Source organism: Eucalyptus grandis, chromosome 3, assembly GCF_016545825.1.
Source record: "Eucalyptus grandis isolate ANBG69807.140 chromosome 3, ASM1654582v1, whole genome shotgun sequence".
Classification (NCBI taxonomy): Eukaryota; Viridiplantae; Streptophyta; class Magnoliopsida; order Myrtales; family Myrtaceae; genus Eucalyptus; species Eucalyptus grandis.
In genome coordinates this window covers 71,802,119-71,826,999 of record NC_052614.1, presented here as the reverse complement: position 1 = coordinate 71,826,999, position 24,881 = coordinate 71,802,119, and the positions used below count along the sequence as shown (strand labels likewise).

At 41.3% G+C, this 24,881-nt stretch overlaps 2 protein-coding genes across 2 annotated transcripts; both read right to left on the bottom strand.

The window, feature by feature from the left end:
* Positions 1–403: 403 nt before the first annotated feature.
* Positions 404–1,015, bottom strand: LOC104440422. The gene has a single exon (XM_010053351.2). It carries the CDS (start codon positions 1,013–1,015, stop codon positions 404–406), a length of 612 nt encoding a protein of 203 aa, XP_010051653.2.
* A 617-nt stretch (positions 1,016–1,632) lies between these two features.
* On the bottom strand, positions 1,633–11,981 carry LOC104440423. The gene is made up of 14 exons (XM_039310012.1): positions 11,714–11,981; positions 11,196–11,579; positions 10,881–11,066; positions 10,395–10,417; positions 9,788–10,310; positions 9,404–9,670; positions 8,909–9,241; positions 8,696–8,800; positions 8,066–8,598; positions 7,596–7,825; positions 7,332–7,490; positions 5,311–5,344; positions 3,561–3,853; positions 1,633–1,777 (listed from the first exon to the last, which is right to left on the bottom strand). The coding sequence occupies exons 1-14, from the start codon at positions 11,979–11,981 to the stop codon at positions 1,633–1,635; spliced, it is 3,483 nt and encodes a 1,160-aa protein (XP_039165946.1).
* Positions 11,982–24,881: the final 12,900 nt, after the last annotated feature.

The following is a 24,881-nucleotide window of genomic DNA, read 5'->3' as shown; positions in this document are numbered from 1 at the left end:
GTGGTGGTGGTAACTGTGGTTGTCCTCTTGGCCTTCTAGGACAATTTCTGGCTATGTGGCCCTATTGGCCACATTCAAAACATGCACCCGGCCTAGACGGGCACGGGGCTGACCCGTGTCGCCTTCCACAAAAGCGACACGCTTCACTCCTACTACGTACTGACCTACCAAATCCACCCTTCTTGTTAGGCGGGACTTGGAATTTTCCTCTGACCATGGGCCTCTTCCCTTGTCGGATTGCATCTCTGCTTGCATTAAATCTTGACCCAGATGTGGCGGCTCTCTCATTCTAATCTCTCTCAATTATCTGGGCTCTCTGGTATAGGTCATTGTAATTCCTCAGATTTAGCGAAATCAATACACTCCTTAAGTCCAACATGAATCCGCCCCTAAACCTTCTCACTCAGTTTGCCGAATTCTCAATTAGCTCAGGAGCATATTGTGAAAGTTGAGCGAACTTCACCTCACATTGATCTACAGCCATTGAGCCTTGGAGAAGACGTTGAAACTCTGCCATCTTCATCTCCCAGGCAGTCTCTGAAAAGTATTTGTCATTGAAAGCCTCAAGGAAGGCGTTCCACTCCAAGACTACACCTTCTGGGAACACTGCTCCCTGTGTGGTTCTCCACCAAGTATTTGCAACTCCCTCCAATTGGTAAGTTGCAAGGATTACCTTTTCCGTTTCATTGCACATCAGTAGTGAAAAAGTCTTTTCTAGTTTTTGAATCCACAAAGCAGCAGCTTCGGGGTCTCCTGACCCAGTGAACTGAGGAGGATTCAACCTCAAGAATTGTTCCACCAGCTTGTGGATCGGCCTTTCTCTCCGTGCCACAATGTTCTCAGCTTGAACTTCGGTAGGTGCAATAATAGGTGCGGCGACAGGTGCAGCAGCAGCAACTTGATTCAGAGTTTGCTGTGCCATGACATCTCTCATGGCCTCAAGCACCTGCATAATCTCTTCTATTCTGGGATCACCAGGGGCTGCTATCCTGGCACCCACTACAGGTGGTGCCATTCCACTCGCGCTAAGGCGCTCGACCTCGGCCTCCTCGGGTACCGACCCTGGTCGGTGTTCTACCCCGAGTCACGGCACGAACGGTCCTTTTGGTAGGAGTTCTTTGCTCCTGATCACTCATAGCTCAACTTTATCAACTAACACCTGTTTCCAATTCCACATCGAATTAGAAACAAAGCCATCCAAACAACAAGCAATTCTAGCACTTAGCTAACACAGACATGCACCAGCATGAATTTAAAGGCCTTCCTATTACTATCCCATGAACCATCGCTCCTTATCACTCCAATCTTAAACTCCGCTCTGATACCATAAAATGGGGATGTCACGCCCCGATCCTCGGGCACGCACACATTCCTTACCTGGTCGATATAATAGTGACGTCCCAGGACGCATCATTGACCCATTCATTTTAATACGCATGTGAAAGCATATAGAAAATTTCCAAACAATAAAACAATGGGATAAAAAAGTAGCACCATATTTTTCACAACTGAAAAATCACAACCACACTTTCATACAAAGCAAACCCATAGTATATATTACAATACTATTAACCAGTCAGATCTGTCACACATCATATCACAACTTAGAGTTTGCAAAACAGGGTAGGGGTCTCAATCCTCATCCAGGTCATACTCCGGATCATTCTTGGGGTCCTCTCCTAACTCCAACTCAGGTTCTTCTTCAGGGTCTTCCTCTTCAAGCTCCTCCTCAGGTTCTTCATCTTCTGTCTCGACTCCTCCTTCTTCGACACTCCAGCTAGAACTCACGTCCGAATATACAGGAGAGTCAGGATCGCCTTCCAGCTTGAGATCTGTCGCGACCAAATTTTCAGGTGCACCACCTAGGGTTTGGCTAATGGATTACTAAGCCTAAACTTAGCTCGGGCTCTCCCAAGCCCATACCAATTCACGACTTAGTTAAAATTTCTTAACATGCAAATAGATTTTATCTAGGAGTCGCCACTAATCAGTTTATGGTAGGTCGATTAGACACCTAAGTAAAATAATGGGAGGATTATTTTACTCCTACGAACTAGAGACTTCGGGTAGGGGGACTTGGTTACATTAGACTTTTCAAATGCCCATTCGGTACCATTTCTTTTTATTTTCAAAAATGTTTTTGAATGCAACTTGGATTGATTTTAAATCTATTTCCCTAACACGTGAGGCGATCATGCGGGTGCGCAAACCACCAATTTAACACACAGATAAACAATGAATGAATTGCAAAACTTACCTCAAAGCAACGAAAGCATCTGCAATGTTAAATCAAAATTCACATCAACAACCCTAGATATGATCTCTAATTAGCACGCAATTTTTGTTTTTTTCTTTTTCACTTATTTAATGAAAATCATGCAATATGCAATGCAATATAACTAAATGACCTAATTCTAATGACATGCAATTTCGAATTAAATGAACCTAGCAACAATCACTAAATGACATGCATTTCATGAATCTAATCCTATATGACATGCACATGACATTTTTTTCTAAAAATAAGCATGCAATCGAAAATGAAACTAATTTATTCTAAGACATTTTTTGTATTTTTCATGAAACTTCGAAATTAGAAAATTGCAAAAATTATCTAGCTTGATTAAGATTCTATCCAATTTATATTAAGGATTAGGTCAGGCTAAACCTTAATTTAAACTAAGATATTATCTAAACTTAGCAATCTTTACCCTAAGATGCAATTTATCTAAAAATCAATTTAAACTTAAAATGAAACATGCAATTTTATCCTAATATGCAATGACGTACAAAGAATTCCCTAATTCTACATGACATATGCATGATGACTTTTTTTATGTTTTTTAAAAAGTGTCAAATAATTAAACATGCAATTTAAGCTAATGAAGCAAAAATCTAGCATCCTAAATTTATTTTTTATTTTTTTTATTTCGACAATTCATGATAAATAACCCTAAAGCATGGAATATTCTAACTCAAACGTATTTCAAGATAAATAAAGCAATCAAATCAAGACAGACCATTCAAAATCATCAAAGATGTCATATATTGTTCAGATCAAGGGATAACATCTCGCTAATAAAATCAATAAATTGATCTTAAGCCTTAAAGATCAAAATATCAATTTTATTCATGCTTCATTAATTATTTCATCTAAAGCCTTATAGACGAAATAAAAAACCCAGGCGCGGTTGTGACTCGTGTGGTATGTCAAAATTTCCGATTATGCATAGAGAAGTATTTCAAATAAAGAAAACAAGATATATATAAAAAATAACAATAAATAAATAAACTTGCCTAGTAAGATAAAACAAATATACCTAATTTGACTTTTCTTTTTTTCTTTTTCAAAGAAAAGCTTGGCAGCTCAATCAATTGAGAAGGGCAATGCCGGTCAGAGCTCCGGCAAGGGGGAAAACGCCGGCAAGAGCACAACAAGACTCGCCGGGCAGCAAGGACCAGTGGAGCGGGGGCACTCGGGCGGAGGACTCGGGGCCGGTAGTCGCAGCAGATTGGTGACGGCAGAGACGAAGCAAGGGCGTCGGGGGTTCTGGCGCTACAGATTGGTGACAGCAGAGGCGGAGGCAAGACTCGGCGGTGCTTCTGGCGCTGCAAATCGGCTACAGCAGAGGCGGAGGTAGGACGCGGTGGTGGTCGGCGACTTCACGGCTTCTAGGAACGTGAGCAGCAGCAACATCGCAGGTTCACGGGTGAGGGGGATCTCCGACGACTGGCGGGACGCCGGCAGAGCGACGGTGGCGGAGCGACAACAGCGGAGGCGCGGAGGTGACTGGCAGAGGTGGTGCCGGCACGGTGGATGGTGCAGGCACGCTTGGCGCAATCGGGGGTGGCCCTTCGGAGGAGACAAACAGTCACCGTCTCTTTTTCCTCTTTTTTTGTTTTCTTATGGTCAAATGTATGTCACTCTCACTCTGCACACACCTTTTGCAGCACACTTTTTGACTTCTTTTCCTTTCCACAAACAAAAGAGTTTTTTTTTCTTTTGAATTTTCAACTCAAAAAAAATTAAAGAGAAAGGACACCCTTTGACGTATACGCACAACCCTTTTTATGGGGGGAGGAATTTGATCTTCGCGGTATATTTTGTTTCCAATCTTGTTTATGCATAATTCCCCTAAATATATCATTGCACCCTGCTCGATATTCTCTTTTGTATTTTTCGAATATTCCATCCGAAAAATTTCCTTTCTGCCCAAAAATATGTCCCTTAGTGTATATTATCTGAATATGTGAAAAATCTCAACAGAATATGTGAAAAATCTTGCGCTTACCGTTAGTCCAATAAAATAAAATAGATATTTCTAAACTATATGTCATGCAATTTTTGTTATTATTTTTTGGGGTAAAAATTAATCCATTTTTATGCAAAAATTTAAGTGTCAATAGCTGCCCCTCTTTGAAGGTGAGCTTGTAGAGGTTGCTTTCAAAGATAAATTGAGGTCTAAATTTTGATTATGCGCATGCACTAAATGATTTTTTTTATTTTGGAAAATGAATCACATTTTGAAATGAAATTCATATGATGCATGGAAATGCTAATGCAAATGATAAAGGAGCTTACTTGGAATAACTTACCTTCGAGGAAGGTAGAGTAACTCAAGATAGTTGGTGTTACATGTCTAGGACCCGTACCTTTCTACGGTCGCCTAGTATGGCAGCAAAATTTTGTAAGGAAACTGCTTTCCTAGGACCCGTACCTTTCTACGGTTGCCCAGTATGGCAGAAAATTTTGTAAGGAAACTTCTTTCCAAGGACCCGTACCTTTCTACGGTCGCCTAATATGGCAGCAAGATTTTGGTTGTGTCTAGGACCCGTACCTTTCTACGGTCGCCTTGAGGAAAAAAATTGATTTTCCATGACCCATACCTTTCTACGGTCGCCTGAATGGAGAAATTGATTTTCCATGACCCATACCTTTATACAGTCACCTAAACGAGGATTCACTTTCCAGGACCTGTACCATTCTACGGTAGCCTGAATGGGGAAACTGCTTTTCCAGGACCTGTACCTTTCTACGGTCGCCTAAACGGGAATTCACTTTTCAGGACCCGTACCTTTCTACGATTGCCTAAATAGAGAAATTGCTTTTTCAGGACCCGTACCTTTCTACGGTTGCCTAGCATTGTAGCATGGATCATCTAACCAGGACCCAAACCTTTCTTCGATCACCTTAATCAGACTGAATCTGGGAAAAATCTTTGGGGGGCAACTCAATCGAGTGCCAGTATACTCAAGAGGGAATACCTGTGCAATCACAAGTATTTAAGGTATGGATAGAGATATACTTACCTGGTAACATTTATGTTCCTTGGGAATATGTCTCCTGCAAAACACAGTTGTAGGAGAGGCAATATGCATTCACGGACATGCATTAATTCAAGTAAAGTTCATGCGTGATGATTTCTATCAATCTCACATCACCTAACTTCCAATGGGAAGAATTTCAAAAGAATATTCCAATCTGAACACGTGAGTGTCATGGATGTGTCAAATGAGGGATCTTTCGGTCTGAAAGGACTTTTCTCTCATCCTCATTAAAAAGGGTCATTTCATCCTAACCTTTGATGCAGGATTTTGATAATCACTCTATCTCACTGTCATCATGCCAAACCAGGGTCTGGGCAATCTCGCAAGTGGTACGACCTTACCAATCTGAGAGGTCTTTAACAGGGACCATAATGTGGGCCTGGTCAACGTCTTAATGAAGGGGACTCTTTGAGTCGAGGCTTATTGAAGAATGAGTGATATTCCGCAATCATCTCTGGGTTTACAAGTCAAGAACCCTGCAAAATGAGAAAAAAATAATCTTGCTCGCACTTCTTTGAGCGATGCTTAAAGCATGTGAACCCCTAGGTTAATCCAAGTGCGCTAATCAGAAAAAACTTTACAAGAGACGTAATGTAGGCTAGGTTCTTGGGTTCAAAAACGAAATGATCGTTAGGCTCAAAAAGTGTTTGGGGTGTCAAAGTTGGTGATCATCTTGGCAATGCCACCAGTTTTCTTTTTCACCATCGAGGATTCTTTTCATATCAAATCTCCATTGATTGTAACACCTCAACATTTGAGCTTTTTGAGTATTACTCCATTGGAGATACAACCTTTTTCAAACCAATAGTCCCTATCTTGACTCTCTCTTTTTTCATCTATGGGCATCGACCTTACTTTTACCAGGCACACTGCTTTTTCATGCCCCTAGTTCTCATTTTTTATTCACTTTTTATATGGGTATTGGCTTTGTTTTTACCAGACACACTGCTTTTTTATGCCCCATTATTTTTTGCACTTATTTTCTTTGGACTCGCACAGCCTCCATCCTTTATCAGCACTCTAAGCCATGTTACTTGAATGGTTCTTTTTTGCCTTGCCCCAGTGTGGGGGAATGATCACCAACTGGGTTTAACATGAAACAAATTCATAGGCTCAAGTGGGCTATGCAATGGATGAAAGTGTATATGATATAGAAAGAATTGCCCTTCGTCATCCTAAGGCACTTCAAATTATCATACGAGTTACACTACGAAAGCAATACTCGAAGATTGATGCAAGTGTGAGCAAGAACATTTCTACCATTCATTTCAAATTTGTCTTAATGTGGGATGATCCTTGATGGGGATAATTTAAAAAGAATCTCCATAAGTGTATGGGGCTGAAAGGGGTTAAGCAATGAATCACTTGTAGTGTTTGGGATAGAGAAAAGAATGTCTCTCATCACTTCGGTTGTCGTACCTTTTAGGAGATCACCTTTTCCTTTCGGGCATGGAATTTTTCCACACAACTCACTAGGGATTAGTGTATGAAATAGTGTATGGAATAAGGTTTGCCTTTCATCATTCCAAGGTATCCCATTTGACACATTCAATTTATTTCATACAATTCATCAAGGAAGAAAAATGCAAGATTTACAACAAATTTGAACAATTCAACTCATTGAGGCAATTTATTCATCATAGAAATGCTTGCAGTTCAAAACATGACATGGCAAATTCTCTCATGGATAATACTTCTTGACAGCATCGGAATTGACCGGATTAGAAAACTCACGACCATCTATTTCTGCCAAGATCAAGGCACCTCCAAAAAGTACCTTCTTCACCACATATGGGCTACCGTAATTTGGAGCAAACTTGTCCCCAGGATCCGGAAAAATTGGTAACAGCTCCCTTAGAACAAGATCATTTACCTCGAAATGTCTCGGCCGCACCTTCCGATTGAAAGATCTGGCTACTCTCTATTGATATGTTTGGCCATGGTAGAGAGCCTTCAGTCTTTTTTCGTCAATCAAGTTCAACTGTTCAAATCTTTGTTGCGACCATTCCGCCTCAGACAACTCCACTTGGGATAAAACTCTCAGAGAAGGAATCTCCACTTCCACAGGTAGAACTGCCTCCATGCCGTACACCAGAGCAAAATGGGTTGCCCCAATAAAAGTGCGGATCGATGTCCGATATGCCATCAGTGCAAAGGGTAACCTGTCATGCCAATCTCGATAATTCTCAACTGTCTTAGCCAAGATCTTCTTAATGTTTTTATTGGCCGCTTCAACAGCCCCGTTCATTTGAGGGTGGTAAGGGGACGAATTCAAATGCTTGATCTTGAACTCGCTGAACAACCCATCAACAAGTTTGTTGTTCAAATTTGTCCCGTTGTCGGTGATGATTTCTTCAGGGATGCCATAGTGAGCAATTATGTCACATTTGACGAACTTCGCAACATTGCGAGCAGCAACACTTGTAAAGGATGTAGCTTCGATCCATTTAGAGAAATAGTCTATCGCCACCAAGATGAACCGATGCCCATTTGAAGCCTTAGGATTTATTGGGCCAATCACATCAATGCCCCACATTGAGAAGGGCCATGGCTCGAAAAACTGGTGCAGCTCAGTTGGAGGAACATTTATCTTATCACCATAAATCTGGCAGCAGTGACAACTTCGTACATGCTTGATGTAGTCACTTTCTAGTGTGAGCCAGTAGTAACCTAACCTCATAATCTTCTTAACTAACATGTGTCCATTCATATGAGGGCCACATACTCCTTCGTGCACTTCTTGCATGATTTGAGTGGCTTCGGCTGCATCTACACACTGCAACAAGACCGAATCGTAAGATCTCTTGTACAAATTTTCACCACTGACTAAGAATTTCGAGACCATCTTTGTGATGTACTTCCTATCAGTCGGAGGGCTTCCTTCGGGAAATTCCTGTTTTTGAATGTAATTCATGATATCGTAATACCATGGTTTCCCATCAGGTTCTTCAATCACAATCATACAATAGGCCAACTTCGGCAAAACCTCTATTTTCAGAGGCTTGACCTCCAACCCATCAGTAACTTGCAGCATAGAAGACAAAGTCGCGAGTGCATCCACAAATTGGTTATGAGACCTTGGTAAGTATTCAAACAAAATTTTGTCGAACTCCTTTACCAGATCTTCTAAGTACTCATGATACATAAGCAATTTGGCATCTTTAGTCTTCCATTCACCTACGGTCTGTAGTATGATCAACGTTGAATCTTCGAACACTTTTAACTTGGCCACACCAATCTCGATTGCGGCTTGAAGTCCGAGGATGCAAGCTTCATACTCGGCCACATTGTTAGTGCATGGGAATATCAATTTTTGCAGCTACCGGATGGTGTTGTCCGTCTAGGAATATCAGAACTGCCCCAGTACCAGAACCAGACAAGTTCACGGCTCCATCAAAGAACATTGTCCATGAATCTTCACTTACATTCAAGACACGGTCATCTAGGAAACTGTAATCATTATTTGAGAATCCTGAATTCCCGGCCAATAGATCAGCAATCACTCGACCCTTAACCGACTTTTGTGGCGTGAATTGCACATCAAATTCTAAGATGAAAATTTTCCATTTAGCCAACTTACCCACCAAAGCTGGCCGATCAAGTAAGTACTTGATAGGATTATTCTCAGTCACGAGAAACATCTGATAATGCAACGTGTACTGTCGCAACCTATACAGTACCCACACTAGTGCAGCCCAGGTCTTTTCAGTATCAGAATATTTCAGTTCTGATACAATGAACTTTTTGCTTAGGTAATAAATGGCTCGTTCTCTTCTATCGACAGAACTTTCCTGAGCCAACATTGCACCCAATGATTCACTATGAATGGTGAGGTAGAGAATCAAAGGATGCCCCGGCAATTGCGGGACAAGAATTAGTGGATTCATCAAGTACTGCTTCAGCTTGTCGAATGCTTCTCAACACTCATTATCCCAGTTGACTCATGCATTCTTCTTTAGGAGCTTAAAGAATGGCTTGGCAGTTTCAGAGAGTTGGGAAATGAATCGAGTTATGTAATTCAGTCTCCCCAAAAAGCTCCGGACTTGTTTCACCATTGACGGAGGTTGCAACTCACATATGACCTTAGCCTTGGATGGGTCGATCTCAATCCCCTTATTGCTTACAATGAATCCGAGTAATTTACCGGATGTTGCTCCGAACACACATTTAGCGGGATTTAGTCGCAGCTTAAACTCACGGAGTCGATCAAACAACTTCTTCAGAGTTTCGACGCGACTTCTTCCAAGCCGAGTCTTCGCAATCATATCATCAACATAGACCTCAATCTCCTGGTGCATCATGTCATGAAATAATGCTACCATGGCCCACCGATAGGTTGCCCCTACATTCTTGAGTCCGAAGGGCATGACCTTATAATGAAAGGTTCCCCATGGCGTGATAAATGTAGTCTTCTCTTTGTCTTCCTCCTTCATCCTTATCTGATTGTACCTGGAAAAACCATCCATAAATGAGAACAGTTCAAAACCAGCAGTACTATCCACTAGGACATCTATGTGAGGTAGCGAGAAATCATCCTTTGAACTGGCTTTGTTCAAATCTCGATAATCAACACAAACTCGAACTCGACCGTCCTTCTTCATCACCGGTACAATATTAGCCACCCATTCAGGGTATTGTGAGACTTCAATGAATCCCACCTTCAAAAGCTTCATCACTTCCTCCTCGATTTTCTTCGAGAGCTCGGCTTTAGTTCTCCGCAACCTCTGCTTCTTAGGTGGCACGTCTGTATTAGTAGGCAAACAATGCTCCATTATTGATGGGTCTAACCTAGGCATGTCAGCGTAGGTCCATGCAAAGATGTCTTGATATTCATTCAGTAACTGAATTAGGCGCTCGGCCTTGTCTTTAGGGAGATTCGCCCCAATTTTCACCTCCTTAGCTTCTTCAGTGTCACTTAAATTAATAGTGACGGTCTGCTCGGATGTAAGAGCCTTGGCTTTTTCATGTACTTCCCAGCTACACTGTACCTCAATGGAATCTTCGATTGAGTCTTCGGGATCATCAATATCGGCATTTTGTTACATTGGATTAGATCATCTCCACACCTTTGTATGCCGTAAGACTATTCCTGAGACATGAAGTAGATAAATCAGAAAGACAAACAGAGTAATCTACATCCTTTTGTTTTTATTTTTTTGAAATTCTTTGGCAAAAACATTTTTTGAAACATTTTGACACGAGGAAGCACGATGAAGCCCAGGCCTCAGAATTCTCCTTGGATTTTTCTTTTCTTTTATCGGCTGGATATCATCACCGGCCTGGTTTAGTGTACCTCATCGTACCCTCAAAATAAGACTTATAATTTTATTGAAATTCATCCATCAATTACATTTATTGAATGGAAAATGCGATTCTCAAGCCCTAAAAAGAAAGTGAAAAAGAAGAAATCGAAAACAATTCCTAGAAAGCAATAAAGATTCCCACGCAGGGGAATGTGGAAGAGCAATAAACAAGTTACTCTTGTGGGCCAAGGCCCATTTCTTTTGGAGGTCCTTCGTCAATGGCTCCTATGAAGAGGTCATCGAATAGACTTGTGATTCCTTCCGATGCATCATCAGGGTTCTCTGCCTTCGGGGATGTCAGATCATCCATACCATCCCCTCCATCTAGGACTATGTCACGTGGATCAATATAAAATCTAGGAGAAGCCGAATACTTTACCAGATAGTCGAATTTGCCGCTTGGCTGCCCCATGGTATCTATCACTTCTGCCTCATCTTGCATCATTATTGGAGGACCAGGGAATGTCTCACGAATGTTTGGGGGTAGTGAGTTTTGCCTCCCTTGCCCTTGGCTAGGTGGCGGGTTTTGCCTTTTCTATCTTCGCCCTCCAAGACTTTGTCCACCTCTTCCACAGTACCCTAATCCAGCAGAACGAGACCTCTGAGGGGCTTCAATAGGGTTTCGAATACCCTGACCATTTCTTCCAAGACCACTACCAGGAATAAAACCATTCCCAACCATTACACTTCCCACCATAAGTGCAGCATTTGAAACTTCAGGAGTGGGTGGTGATGAGTCTCGAGAAGCATGAATGGTGGACACCAACTCAAATGAGTGGTAACTCGATTCGAACTCAAAGTCTGGCTCCACATAAGGGATTGCTGTCTCCTGATAAATCCAATGGTCTTCCTTGCCATACACAGTGATCGGCTTCCTTTTGATCACGAACTTCACATCTTGATGAAAACTTGAAGGCACCGCTCCAGCAATGTGTATCCAAGGTCGACCTAGCAAGAAATTAAATGCGGTAGGGATGTCCAGCACTTGGAAGGGAATGTTGAAGATGATCGGCCCTATTTGCACATCGAGATGGATTTCCCAGATCACCTCCTTTTTTGTCCCATCAAAAGCTAACACCGACGTCTTCGCAACATGTATCTCTTGAGGCGGTGAAGAGTGGCCAATGGACATATGTTTAGGGCGAACCCATTATCAATGAGCACTCGGGACACATGAAAAGACTTGTGCTTGACAGATATGTAGAGTGCTTTATTATGCCCTCTGCCCTCAAGAGGGAATTCCTCATCATAAAAAGCAATCAAGTCCTCGAGAATGATCGATCCTACAAATTCTTCCAGCTTGTCCGCCTCGACTGTCTCTAGCACACAAATTTCACTCAGCACCTTCATCAGTGACTTTTGATGTACGAGGGATGTTAGCAAGAGTTCAAGTAAGGAGATCTGAGTGGGCATTTTTTGCAATTAGTCGACCACGTTATACTCGCTTGCTTTAATCACAGCCAGAAATTCCTTAGCCTCTTGATCAGTGACAGGCTTTACAGGTTGAGCACTAGCTTGAGCATAAGTCCGTCTGGACCTTGTAACAAGGTCAATATCTAGGTCATAAGACCAAGGCACCGTCTTATTGTTGACATACTCATACGGCTAAGGCATTTCAATCACTATCTCTTCATCAGATGAATCTTCTAGTGGGGGCATGTCCACGAGCGAAGGATCAACTTCTTCCTTATCAGCATCGAGCGTAGCCTACTCCTCCTCCCAGACAATAATGATGTGGGAAATAGTGGAAACTATGTAGTTATGGTCAACATACACAATGATGCCGTTATCCACCATTTTGGCAACTCTTTCCCTCATCAGTGATAGGGGAATATCCTCATGACCTGGATAATATCCAGCTCTCACCAGTCCGTTGTAGGCATCCGCCACAGGCACCTTCGAGTTCTTGATTCGACCAACTTTAGGTTCCAGGATAGCATTGACCGTTCCCTCATGCTCTAGTAGCGGATTTTTCTAGACATTTAGCCAAGCAGTTTGAAACGAAAAGGCCTTCGTGTCTAAGAGGTTTTGGATCCGGTGCTTAAGGGTGAAACATTCATCAGTTGAATGCCCCAATTCACCGCTATGGTAGTCACACTTCTTCGTCGAGTCGTAACGACAAATGCTTTCGCGGTTAGGGCTCTTCGGTTCGCTAGTAAGCAAACCTTTCTTTCTTAGGATTGCCAACACTTGGGATGGAGATCCAGGGAGAGGAGAGAACTGCCTTCTTACTTGGGCAAATGATTAATGGCCGGCAGTTTGTTGTTGTCTTGGATTCATCTGGATAGCCGGGGCACGATTGGCACTTTCCTGGCTATAAGCCACATTCACACCTATGGCAGCTTCTTTCTCCTTCTTGGCTAAGAATCTTTTACTCGATGGCTTAGTAAACTATCCTTCCCTTATCCCTATCTCAATTTGTTCTCCCACAGGAATAAGCTGATTGAAGCTCTCGACGTACGTGATGGCCATTCGGTTACGGAATTCAGATGGGAGTCTTGACAAACAACTTCATCAACTCCTTATCAGTAGGCTCAGGACTGATTTGAGCTGCCAGATTTTGCCATCTTACGGCATACTCCTTGAACGATTCGCTTCTCTTCTTCTCCATTCTCTCAAGATCCTCTCGGGAAGATACAATGTCCATGTTGAACTTGTACTGCTTGAGAAATGCATCGGCCACTTCATTCCAGGTGTCGAGAAGCTTTACATTCTTCATGACATACCAGTTCTGTGCAAGCCCGGTCAAACTCGCATGAAATGATTGGATCATAAGGGGCCCGTTCTTGACATATTGGGTCATGAGTACATGGTACATCTACAAATGAGCTTTTGGGCAGGAAGTACCATCAAATTTCTCAAAATTTGGCATTTTAAACTTCTTTGGCATCTTGACCTTCTCATAGACTGAGAAGTCAAATGGGAGTGAACTTTGCGACTCTTGCAGTTGCTTCACTTTCTCTTCAAGCTTTGCGAAGCGTTCATCCTGCTCCGCCTTAGGGACATTGTCAAGCTTAGCCTTTTCGGCGGTGATCAACGGTGGGTCATCTTCCAGCTCAGGCATGCCGTCATCACCCCTATTTGCCTGCTTTGGGATTACTATCTCAAGGAGAGCGGGTGTTGGAGTCGGATTCACTCTGAGGGATTGGATCTGAGCTAACATAAGTTGCATAGAGGCAAGCAACTGTTGGAGTTGGTCTTCCATTGTAGAGATACGATCACGCATTTCAGTTTGGTCGGCCATTCTAGCTCTTAATCACGTAATTATGGGCGAATGAAGGATCCGTCGTCACCTAATTGGAAGAAATGAACACACATAAGCATTTCATACAAAACATGCCAGTCCATGACGAAAGTCTAATCGCTTTTATTCATTAATGAAATTGTTTGACATTAACAATGTAAAGAAACTTGAAAGACCCTAGACAAATAAACTAATCAAGTAAATGATTCAACTTCCTAAACATTAAGCTAAAGTAAAAAAAAAAACCAAATAGATTCAAGCCACTTTATTTGGCCCGATCTATAAACACATGGGAAGCTAACGCTCAACATAATTGCCTCTTCTCCTTAGCGTCCTTCTTGGCTTACTTCTCAAGTTCTTCAATCTTCCTCTTGTGACAATTAAGCTCCGCTTGCCGAGTGGGCTTTTCTGTCACATCTGGCACCTTTGGGAGATACTCAATCGGAATCTTGTGCTGACGGATGTATCGAGATGTGGCATAGTAAGTCTTTTCCTTCCCTTCAAGCTCATCTTCAGGCAAGCTCAACTTTTGTTCACGACATGCGAGCCAAGCTTGTTCGATACAGCGAAGCTCCTTTTCATGATCACCATCCTTGGCAGTGAATTAGACTTGAAACAAACTCAGCTTGAGAAGGGGTGGTAGATCCTGCACAACTCGATATTGACGGGCCACTCGGAGTGGGTAGTAGGAAGTGGCACCGGTTATCCCCAATAACAAGATCAGCCCATTATTGCCATGGGAGTAACATGCCTTGGAGACTTGGAACCATTTAGCATGCCATAGGAAAATCTTGGTATTCGGAGTTTTCAACAATTTGACCCATTTTGAGTAAGAAAGATTTGGAGTTCGATCCTGGTGATTTTTTAATACCTTGATGGGATGATGGGAATCAGTGACATTAATAATATTCTTGCGAATATCGATCCTACTCATATGAGAAAAGAACCAGATTTGTAAAAGCTCGATTGGTGCACGAAAGTTTTTATCTTGATCTTCCTTAAATCGAGTGAGCAACAAGAATGTTTTAGCTAAGATGGTGTTAACAAAACTAATTCTAGCACACACTTGTTTGACCACCCATGCGACGGAAGGATTAATGGCGCCTTTACAAAGAGGAAAAACAATAAATCCGAAGAAGGCTAGAAGGAATATCTTATTTTTTAAAAGAGTGTTTGCATTAGCAAAACTTTGATCTAGGAGGGAGAAAGGACATGCATGACAATTATCTTTTAACACTCTTTTAATATAATTCTTATCCATCCTAAGAAAGTCTAACAAAATTGATTCAGGTTCTATTCCAAGAGGTGGGTTTATTAATTCTAATTCCAAAGGTTTTCCTATGGCAATGATGTATTCTTCCAAAGTTGGAGTCAACTCATGCTTACCAAATATGAACATTGATGTTTGGGGGCACTAAAAATGAGCGAGTGCTTGCATGACGCCTCTTTGGACATCGATGTTGAGGAGGGGAACAAGGCGACCAAGTCTGCCTTCCACATAGCTTTGACCATCGTGGCCTAGACAATCCCACCATGATTTGAGTTCAACCTTTGGTGCAAGCACGAATCGAATGTCGAATCTTCCCATTGTTTATAGATCAGGACTCAACCAACCTAATGTCATGGACCGACCAAAGACATAATAAAGTAAGTCAATTACAAGAGTAAAGAGTAGAGAGCTTACTTTACCAGACAATTAAAGCAACCACATAGACAAGCACATGAAATATGGGGTTCGATTTCTAGCTAGGAAGGCTAAGCAAGGTGGAGTTAAATGGGTAGGATGACTTAGTTGTAGCCTCGCATACTAAGTCAAGTCCTCCTAACTCCGGCTTAGTCAAGAATGATACCCCAATGCGGTGCAGCCCCGCGAGCAGAGGTAAGCATTCTTGACACCAAGAAAAAGCTTTCGGGATTGAGTTGGGAAACCTCTACTACGCGGCCTCGCGGTCGAGGTCGTATCCAACTCAATACCATCCTAAGTGTCCTAGTGCGGCCCAAGTCCGGTGGCAGGTTGTGTGTGCAAAAGTATAGTGTAAATGCAAAGCATGCACAATAGTTTATATCAAGCAACGCTTCAACATGAAAATAAACCATACATTCCTACATCTCCCTACAAAACAAAGGTTAACAATCACTACTCCCCTTATACCTCCCAATCTGCAAAAACATTTAAAACCTTAAATGTTAGGGACGTACCTGGTATCCTCGCTACCAAACAAAAATATTTTTAAAAGAAAAAGAAAAATTGGCCTAAGTCCACTAAGTGTTTTAACACAAGTCCCCAGCAAAGTCGCCAAGCTGTCGCGACCAAATTTTCGGGTGCACCACCTAGGGTTTGGCTAATGAATTACTAATCAGTTTATGGTAAGTCGATTAGACACCTAAGTAAAATAATGGGAGGATTATTTTACTCCTACGAACTAGAGACTTCGGGTATGGGGACTTGGTTACACTAGACTTTTCTAATGCCCTTTCGGTACCATTTCTTTTTATTTTCAAAAATGTTTTTGAATGCAACTTGAATTGATTTTAAATCTATTTCCCTAACATGTGAGGCGATCATGAGGGTGCGCAAACCACCAATTTAACACACAGATAAACAATGAATGAATTGCAAAAATTACCTCAAAGCAACGAAAGCATCTGCAATATTAAATCAAAATTCACATCAACAACCCGAGATATGGTCTCTAATTAGCACAGAATTTTTGTTTTTTTCTTCTTCACTTATTTAATGAAAATCATGCAATATGCAATGCAATATAACTAAATGACCTAATTCTAATGACATGCAATTTCTAATTAAATGAACCTAGCAACAATCACTAAATGACATGCATTTCATGAATCTAATCCTATATGACATGCACATGTCTTTTTTAATTTTTTTTCTTAAAAATAATCATGCAATTTAAAATGAAACTAATTTATTCCAAGACATTTTTTGTATTTTTCATGAAATTTCGAAATTAGAAAATTGCAAAAATTATCTAGCTTGATTAAGATTCTATCCAATTTATATTAAGGATTAGGTCAGGCTAAACCCTAATTTAAACTAAGATATTATCTAAGCTTAGCAATCTCTAACCTAAGATGCAATTTATCTAAAAATCAATTTAAACTTAAAATGAAACATGCAATTTTATCCTAATATGCAATGACGTACAAAGAATACCCTAATTCTACATGACATATGCATGATGACTTTTTTTATGTTTTTTTTAAAGTGTCAAATAATTAAACATGCAATTTAAGCTAATGAAGCAAAAATCTAGCATCCTAAATGTATTTTTTTTTTTTTTATTTCAACAATTCATGATAAATAACCCTAAAGCATGCAAATATGCAAATAACCCTAAAGCATACAATATTCTAACTCAAACGTATTTCAAGATAAATAAAGCAATCAAATCAAGACAGACCATTCAAAATCATTAAAGATGTCATATATCGTTCAGATTAAGGGATAACATCTCACTAATAAAATCAATAAATTGATCTTCAGCCTTAAAGATCAAAATATCAATTTTATTCCCGCTTGATTAATTATTTCATCTAAAGCCTTATAGACAAAATAAAAAAAACCCAAGCGCGTATGTGACTCGGGTGGTATGTCGAATTTCCGATTATGCATAGAGAAGTATTTCAAATACAGAAAACAAGATATATATAATAATAATAAATAAATAAATAAACTTGCCTAATAAGATAAAACAAATATACCTAATTTGATTTTTCTTTTGTTCTATTTCAAAGAAAAGCTTGGCAGCTCAATCAATTGAGAAGGGCAATGCCGATCGGAGCTCCGACAAGGGGGAAAACACCGGTGAGAGCACAGCAGGAGTCACTGGGCAGCAAGGACCCGGTGAGCAGGGCACTCGGGCGAAGGACTCGGGGCCAGCAGTCGCAGCAGATCGGCGACGGCGGAGACGGAGCAGGGGCGTCGGGGCTTCGGCGCTGCAGATCGGCGACGGCGGAGGTGGAGGCAGGATGCGGCGGTGCTTTGGCGCTGCAGATCGGCTACAGCAGGCGGAGGTAGGATGCGACGGTGGTCGGTGACTTCGCGGCTTCTAGGAACTCGAGCAGCAGCGACGTTACCGACCGGCGGGGGTGAGGGGGATCTCCGACGATTGGCGGCATGCCGACAGAGCGGCGGTGACAGAGCGACAACGGCGGAGGCGGTGCCGGCGCGGTGGATAGCGCGGGCACGCCTGGCGCGATTGGGGGGGGGCCTTCGGAGAAGACGAACAATCACCATCTCCTTTTCCTCTTTTTTTGTTTTCTTCTAGTCGAATGTACGTCACTCTCACTCTACACACACCTTTTGCAGCACACTTTTTGACTTCTTTTCCTTTCCACAAACAAAAGAGTTTTTTTTTCTTTTGAATTTTCAACTCAAAAAAAAATCGAAGAGAAAGGACACCCTTTGACGTATACGCACAACCCTTTTTATAGGGGGAGGAATTTGATCTGCGCGGTATATTTTGTTTCCAATCTTGCTTGTGCATAATTCCCCTGAATATATCATTGCACCCCGCGCGATATTCTCTTTCATATTTTTTGAATATTCCATCTGAAAAATTTCCTTTCTGCCCAAAAATATGTCCCTCAGTGTATATTACCTGAATATGTGAAAAATCTCAGCGGAATATGTGAAAAATCTCGTGCTTATCGTAAGTCCAATAAAATAAAACAAAAAAAGATAGATGTTTCTAAACTATATGTCGTGCAATTTTTATTATTATTTTTTGGGGTAAAAATTAACCCATTTTTATGTAAAAATTTAAGTATCAACAGGATCCTTGGCATCCACCACCGCTCCATCATTGGGGCCTGCTGTCCCCTTCCCGAATGCTTCCTCTAACATGAACAGGGGTACATCACCTTCCAGCATGGGACCCTCCCTTCGTCCGTCATGATATTCCCGATACCACGACTGGTACTCATGGGGTACGTTATTGGGTCCACCCACGTCAACTCCGATCGTGGATTTCACCAATACATATCCAAGCCTTCAAGGTGGGGGTGTATCGGAAAGTGAATTTCTATCTCGAGAGATATCTTTGGGTATACCATAATGCATAGGAGGACGAGGAGGTGGAGGTGTTGTTATCTAAGGGCCTGAAATGTTGTCCCACAACGGGGTGAGACTACGTCTCAGAAAATTCTACCCCATTAGACTTGATTAGGAAACCAATACACTTTAAGGGCTGCCTATGCACAACACGGGTCAGAGGACATACCTTGGCCTCAGATTCCACCTACAAATCAGCACAGTTCGAATAGGCACCCAATCAACCACCACAGATCGAAACATCGATCAATCGACCTAGTCGATTTCATGTTAATCAGACCATTACCCAATCATTTTAATCCATACTATGCAATTTCCAAGATGATATATATCTAGTCATTGAGTCACATGCATTCTCAAAGGCGACGTACTTGGTCACCGAGCCACGTGCATTCTCCGAGATGACATACCTATTCACCAAGCCACGTGCATTCTCAAAGATGACATACCTATTCACCGAGCCACGTGCATTCTCAAAGATGACATACTTAGTCACCGAGCCACGTACATTCTCCAAGGTGACATACCTAATCACCGAGTCACATGCATTCTCTAAGGTGATGTACTCGATCACCGAGCCACGTGCATTATCCAAGGTGATGTATTTAATCAATGAGTCCTATAATACAGCATTATTTCACACCTTTTATCATATCCGATAAAAAATCATGTGTGGGTACACGGTCAGCCTTAACCAAAATATAATAATTTCACTTTTATTTCTCCCACTTTTTTTAGCAATCCAAAAATAGATTTTTGGCGCTGTAGACTGACGCCCGGTAATTTTCCCACTCAATTACCGAAATTTCTTAATTTAGGAATAAAATCCTAAAATCATAATTAAATTGATTCAATACAAATTAGCGATCAAATAAATAAACAGAGTGCACCATGATAATCAGCATAAAATTTCAGTCACCGACTATCCCAGTCTAATTTCGGAAAAATAATTAATTAATTAATTAATTACAAAAATTAATTATTAAATAGCAATAAATCCAACTTAGGCCCATAATGCCTAATTGGACTCCGAAACAGACCCGAAAAAATTCCGAGATTCGTGCAATAAATACTAGAAGCTATTTACTTGCTAATTGTACTAACCATTCGCCTAACATGCAACAATAAGGCACTAAATTAATTCACCTAATCTAATCTATCCACCTAAGTACACTTAATTAAATCTTATCAACCCCTAAGCATCATTAGTCTACTAAGCAAGGATTAGTGAGTTAAACTCACTTGATTATCGAACCGTCCAATTCAATTCGACGGGAACGCGACGAGGGCCGACTTTCTCCAAAGCGGGCCTAGGTTTTGTTGACACCTAAATTTTTGCATAATTTTTACCCAAAAAAAAAAAAGGAGCACACATGGCATATATTTTAAACATTTTATTTTGTTTTATTTTAGGCTGCAGGTGAAGGGAAGATTTTTCACATAGATTTTTCACACATTTAGGCAATATACACCAAAGGATGTATTTTCAGGCAAAAAGGAAAATTTTGGATGGGATATTTGATAAATACAAAAGGTAATATTGCACGGGGTGAAATGATATATTCAATGGAATTTTACACGAGCAAAATTGGCAATGAAATATACCACGAAGATACAATTTTTCGGTGTATAAAAGGAGTCGCGTACGGTGGGGAAAGGGGGGCCATTCCGTGGGTAAAAAAAAAGTGCAAAAGGTGAAAAAGTGAGTGAAAAAAAAAGAAAATGAAAAGAAAGCCCCCCCTTGCGCCACTGTTCATCTTCCCCGCAGGGGGCCTTCGCCGGCCTTGTCGCCGTCGAACCGCGCAGCTGTCACGCCGTCCTTTGGAGCCTCAACGACACACCAGTCCGCTCGAAGCCCGCGACGCCGCCCCTCGTCCGAGCTGCCCTTTTCCGCGCCGTCGCAACCGCCGTCTCCGTCCGCATGACCCGCGCCGCCCGACGTCGAGCCCGCTTGCATCGCCCGTCCTGCATCCGCTCGTGGAGCCACCGCCGCTGCATATCCGTGGTCCGGCGTCGGGATCTCTCCGCCCGCAGTCCGAAGCCCCGATGCTCCTGTCCCGTCGCTGCCGTGCCGCCCCGATCGCCGATCGACGGAACCCACGCCACGATTCGACGCTGCAGCAACCTGACGCGCCGCGACGCACGCTCCCAGCACCGACGTTGTTCCGTGCTGATCCCGAAGCCCCTGGTGCCGCGACGCCGCTGCGCCGATCCCCGAAGTCCTTGTTGCTGTGCCGCCGTCGCGCCGCTCCTGATGCCCTCGCCGGAACCCTAGCCGGCGATCTCCTCTCACCGGACCGGCCACCAGCTTTATTTTTCTTTTTTTCTTTTTCAGAAAAAAAGGAAGGAAAAAAAAAGAGAAAAGCAAAAGGAAATTTAGGTATTTTCTTTATCTTATTTTTTTTATTATTTTTTGCTACTTTATTTTATCTTTTTAGTGTAGTTATTCTTTTAATGTGAAATTGAGATTCCATGATATGAAATTGCCTTGAAATTAGTGATTGTCAGTCCGATTTTCGCGCCCGAAATCCGACTCGCAATTACTTAAAAAATTGCCAATCCGATCTCCCGCCCGAGATCCGATTCGTGATTTATGTGAAATTGGCCAACCCGATCTCATGCGCGAGATATGGTTCGTCAATTTGGGTATCAATATTGCTTGATTTGCTGTGGTGTTACTTAAATTAGTTTTCTTTAAAAAAAAAAAAAAAAAGTGCAGTTTTAGGGTTTGCATGCTCATAATAGGAATTTTATTTCGAATTTTCAAAAATAAAAAAAAAAAGAATCAAATCAATTAATTTAGGTTGCTAGTTTTTTTTTTTTTAACTTGGATTGCATGTTTAATTATTTGGCAATTATTAATTTCGAAATTAAAAAAAAAAAAAGGAAAAGCAAAAAAGTCATTATGCATATGTCATGTAGAATTAGGGTATCTTTTGCACGTCATTGCATATTAGGGTTAAATTGCACTTAGTTTAATTTTAGATAATATTTTTCTATTAAATAGATTGCATTTTAGGATTATTTAGGTTAAGATAATATTTTAGTTTAAATTAGGATATGGCTCAACATAATTCCTAATATAAATTAAATAGGATCTTAATCTAATTAGGTAATTTTCACATTTCACCTAATTTCGAATTTCTTGAAAAATACAAAAAATCTCATAGGTTAAATTAGTTTTATTATTTAGGATAAAATGCATTCTTTCAGGAAAAAGAAAAAAAATGTCATATGCACATCATTAGGGTTAGATTCATTGAGATGCATGTCATTTAGTATTTTTGATAGGCTCATTTAATTAGAAATTACATGTCATTAGAATTAGGTCATTTAGTTAATATCGCATTGCATATTGCATGATTTTCATTAAAAAAAGTGAAAAAAAAAAAAGAAATTGCATGTTAATTAGAAACCATATCTAGGATTATTGATGTGGATTTTAATTTAACATTGCAGATGCTTTCGTTGCTTTGAGGTAAGTTTTTGCAATTTATTTATTGTTTATTCGGGTGTTAAATTGGTGGATTGTGCACCCGTATGACCACCTCACATGTTAGGGAAATAGATTTAAAATCAATCCAAACTGCTTGCCAAACATTTTTCAAAAGAAAAAGAAAGGTACCGAAAGGGCGTTAGAGAATTCTAGCGTAACCAAGTCCCCGTACCCATAGTCTCTGGTTCGTAGGAGTAAAATAATTCTCCCGTTATTTTGCTTGGGTTTCTAATCGACCCACCAAAAATAGATTAGTGGTGACTCCTAATTGAAAATCAATTGCATATTAAGAACTTGAACCTAAGTCGCGAATTGGTATGGGCTTGGGAGAGCCCGAGTTAAGTCTAGGCTTAACAATCCATTAGCCAAACCCTAGGTGGTTCATACCCGAAAAATTTTGGTCACGATAGCTTGGCGACTCCGCTGGGGACTTGAGTTAATATTCTTAGTGGACTTAGGCCAATTTTTTCTTTTCTTTTGAAAAATTTTTGTTTGGCAGCGAGGATTCCAGGTACGTCCCTAACATTTAAGGTGTTAAATGTTTTTGCAGGATGGGAAGTATAAGGGGAAGTGTTTGCTAACCTTTATTTTGCAGGGAGGTGTAGGAATGTATGGTTTATTTTCATGAACGAAGTGTTGTTTGATATAAATTGTTGTGCATGCTTTGCATTTACACTACACCTTTGCACACACAACCTGCCGCCGGGCCTTGGCCGCATAGGATCATCTAGGATGGTATTGAGATGTTTGCCACTCCGACCGCATGCTCGCGGTACAAGTCGCCCATCTCAATCCCGAAGTTTCTTTCATGGTGTCAAGAGTACCCACCTCAGTCCGCATGCCGCGACCCTGGTCGGCTCTTTGACCAAGCCGGAGTCATGAGGACCCGACATAGTCCACAAGCCCGTGGCTAGTCTGATCATCCTTGTGGCTCCACCTTGATAAGCCTTATAGATTAGAAATCGAGCCACTTACCATGCGCATGTCTATGTGATTGCCCATCATTGGTAAAGTAAGTTCTCTAAATTTTTTGCCTTTGCAATTTACTTACTTTATCGCATTATTTTGTCGGTCCATGGCATTAGGATTGTCCTGAGTCTTGATCAATATACAATTGGGACATCGGACATTCGAATTATTCTCCCTCCAAAGGAAGAGCTTAGCGCTTGGTGGGACAAGTTAGATCAAAATGGCCATCAGTTCGTAGAGTCACATATTGGTCGACTGCTTCCATTGCTGCGTATCAACATCCATGGCGGCCTCGTCCAAGCACTCGCCCACTGTTGGTGCCCCGAGACCTCTACCTTTATCTTCGGCGGTAAGCATGAGCTCACTCCCACCTTGGAAGAGTATAGCATTGCCATAGGAAAGTCCTTGAAAGCTGAATTGATTAGTCCGCCTATCGGAATAGATCTTGTGATGGCTTTATCTGATTTTCTGAGAATTAAGGAAGATGATATAAGAAAATTTTTAAAGGCTCACCGCAATACATGTCCTTTATCCTTTTTGAAAGAATGTTTTGAGAAAGGCACCTCATTTCAAATGCGTAGGATTTTCATCTTAGCTTTCTTTGGGTTTATAGTATTTCCTTACTGCAAGAATGCTATTAACCCTTTGATTGCTCAATTAGTTAGGCAAGTGTTGGAAGGAAAAAATTTTGTAAGCACTGTCTTGACTGAAACTTTTCTTTCTCTCACTCGATTCAAAGGAGGTGGTGATAAGACTCTCCATTCCTCTCCTGAACTTTTACAAATCTGGTTCCTTTCTCATATAAAGGGGTTTGGTGGTTTAATGACTATACATGATGTTAGTAATTCTAATCACCCTATTATGAGATTTGAGAACAATCAAAAACATGCACCGGATTACCATTACTCTAGGTGGCTAGCTTTCATGAAAAAACCGACTTCCAAAGGTTTCCTATGGCATGCTAAATGGTTCCAAGTTCGGGTGGCGAGACTCTCGTGTGGAGGAGTTGGCCCAATCCCTCTATTGGGATTCACTGGAGCATTGGAGTACTATCCGACTAGAGTGACTCGTTAGTATCAAGTCGTGCAAGAGCTTCCCCCGGCTTTACAAGTAGAGCCACTCCAAGTCAGTTTTGTTGATGGAAGCCGAGTCCATGAAGATTCCATTCTCACTATCAAATCAATGTGGGACATGTGCCATCCACAAAAACTCAAATGGCCTGAGGAGGAGTTGAAAGGCAAGGAAAGAAAGTACTATGCCTCGATTAAGTATATCCAACAACACAAAATTCCCAAGGAGCTGCTTCCGAAGATACTGAAGGCGCCGTTGAAGATCACCAATCGAGCTGAGAATAAACGCCTCAAAAGAGTTGCTGAAAAAGCTCAAGAGGAGAATAAACGATTGCGCCGAATGGTGTCCCGAGTGTATATTGATCAAGCCAAATGAAATGCTTGAATCAATCTT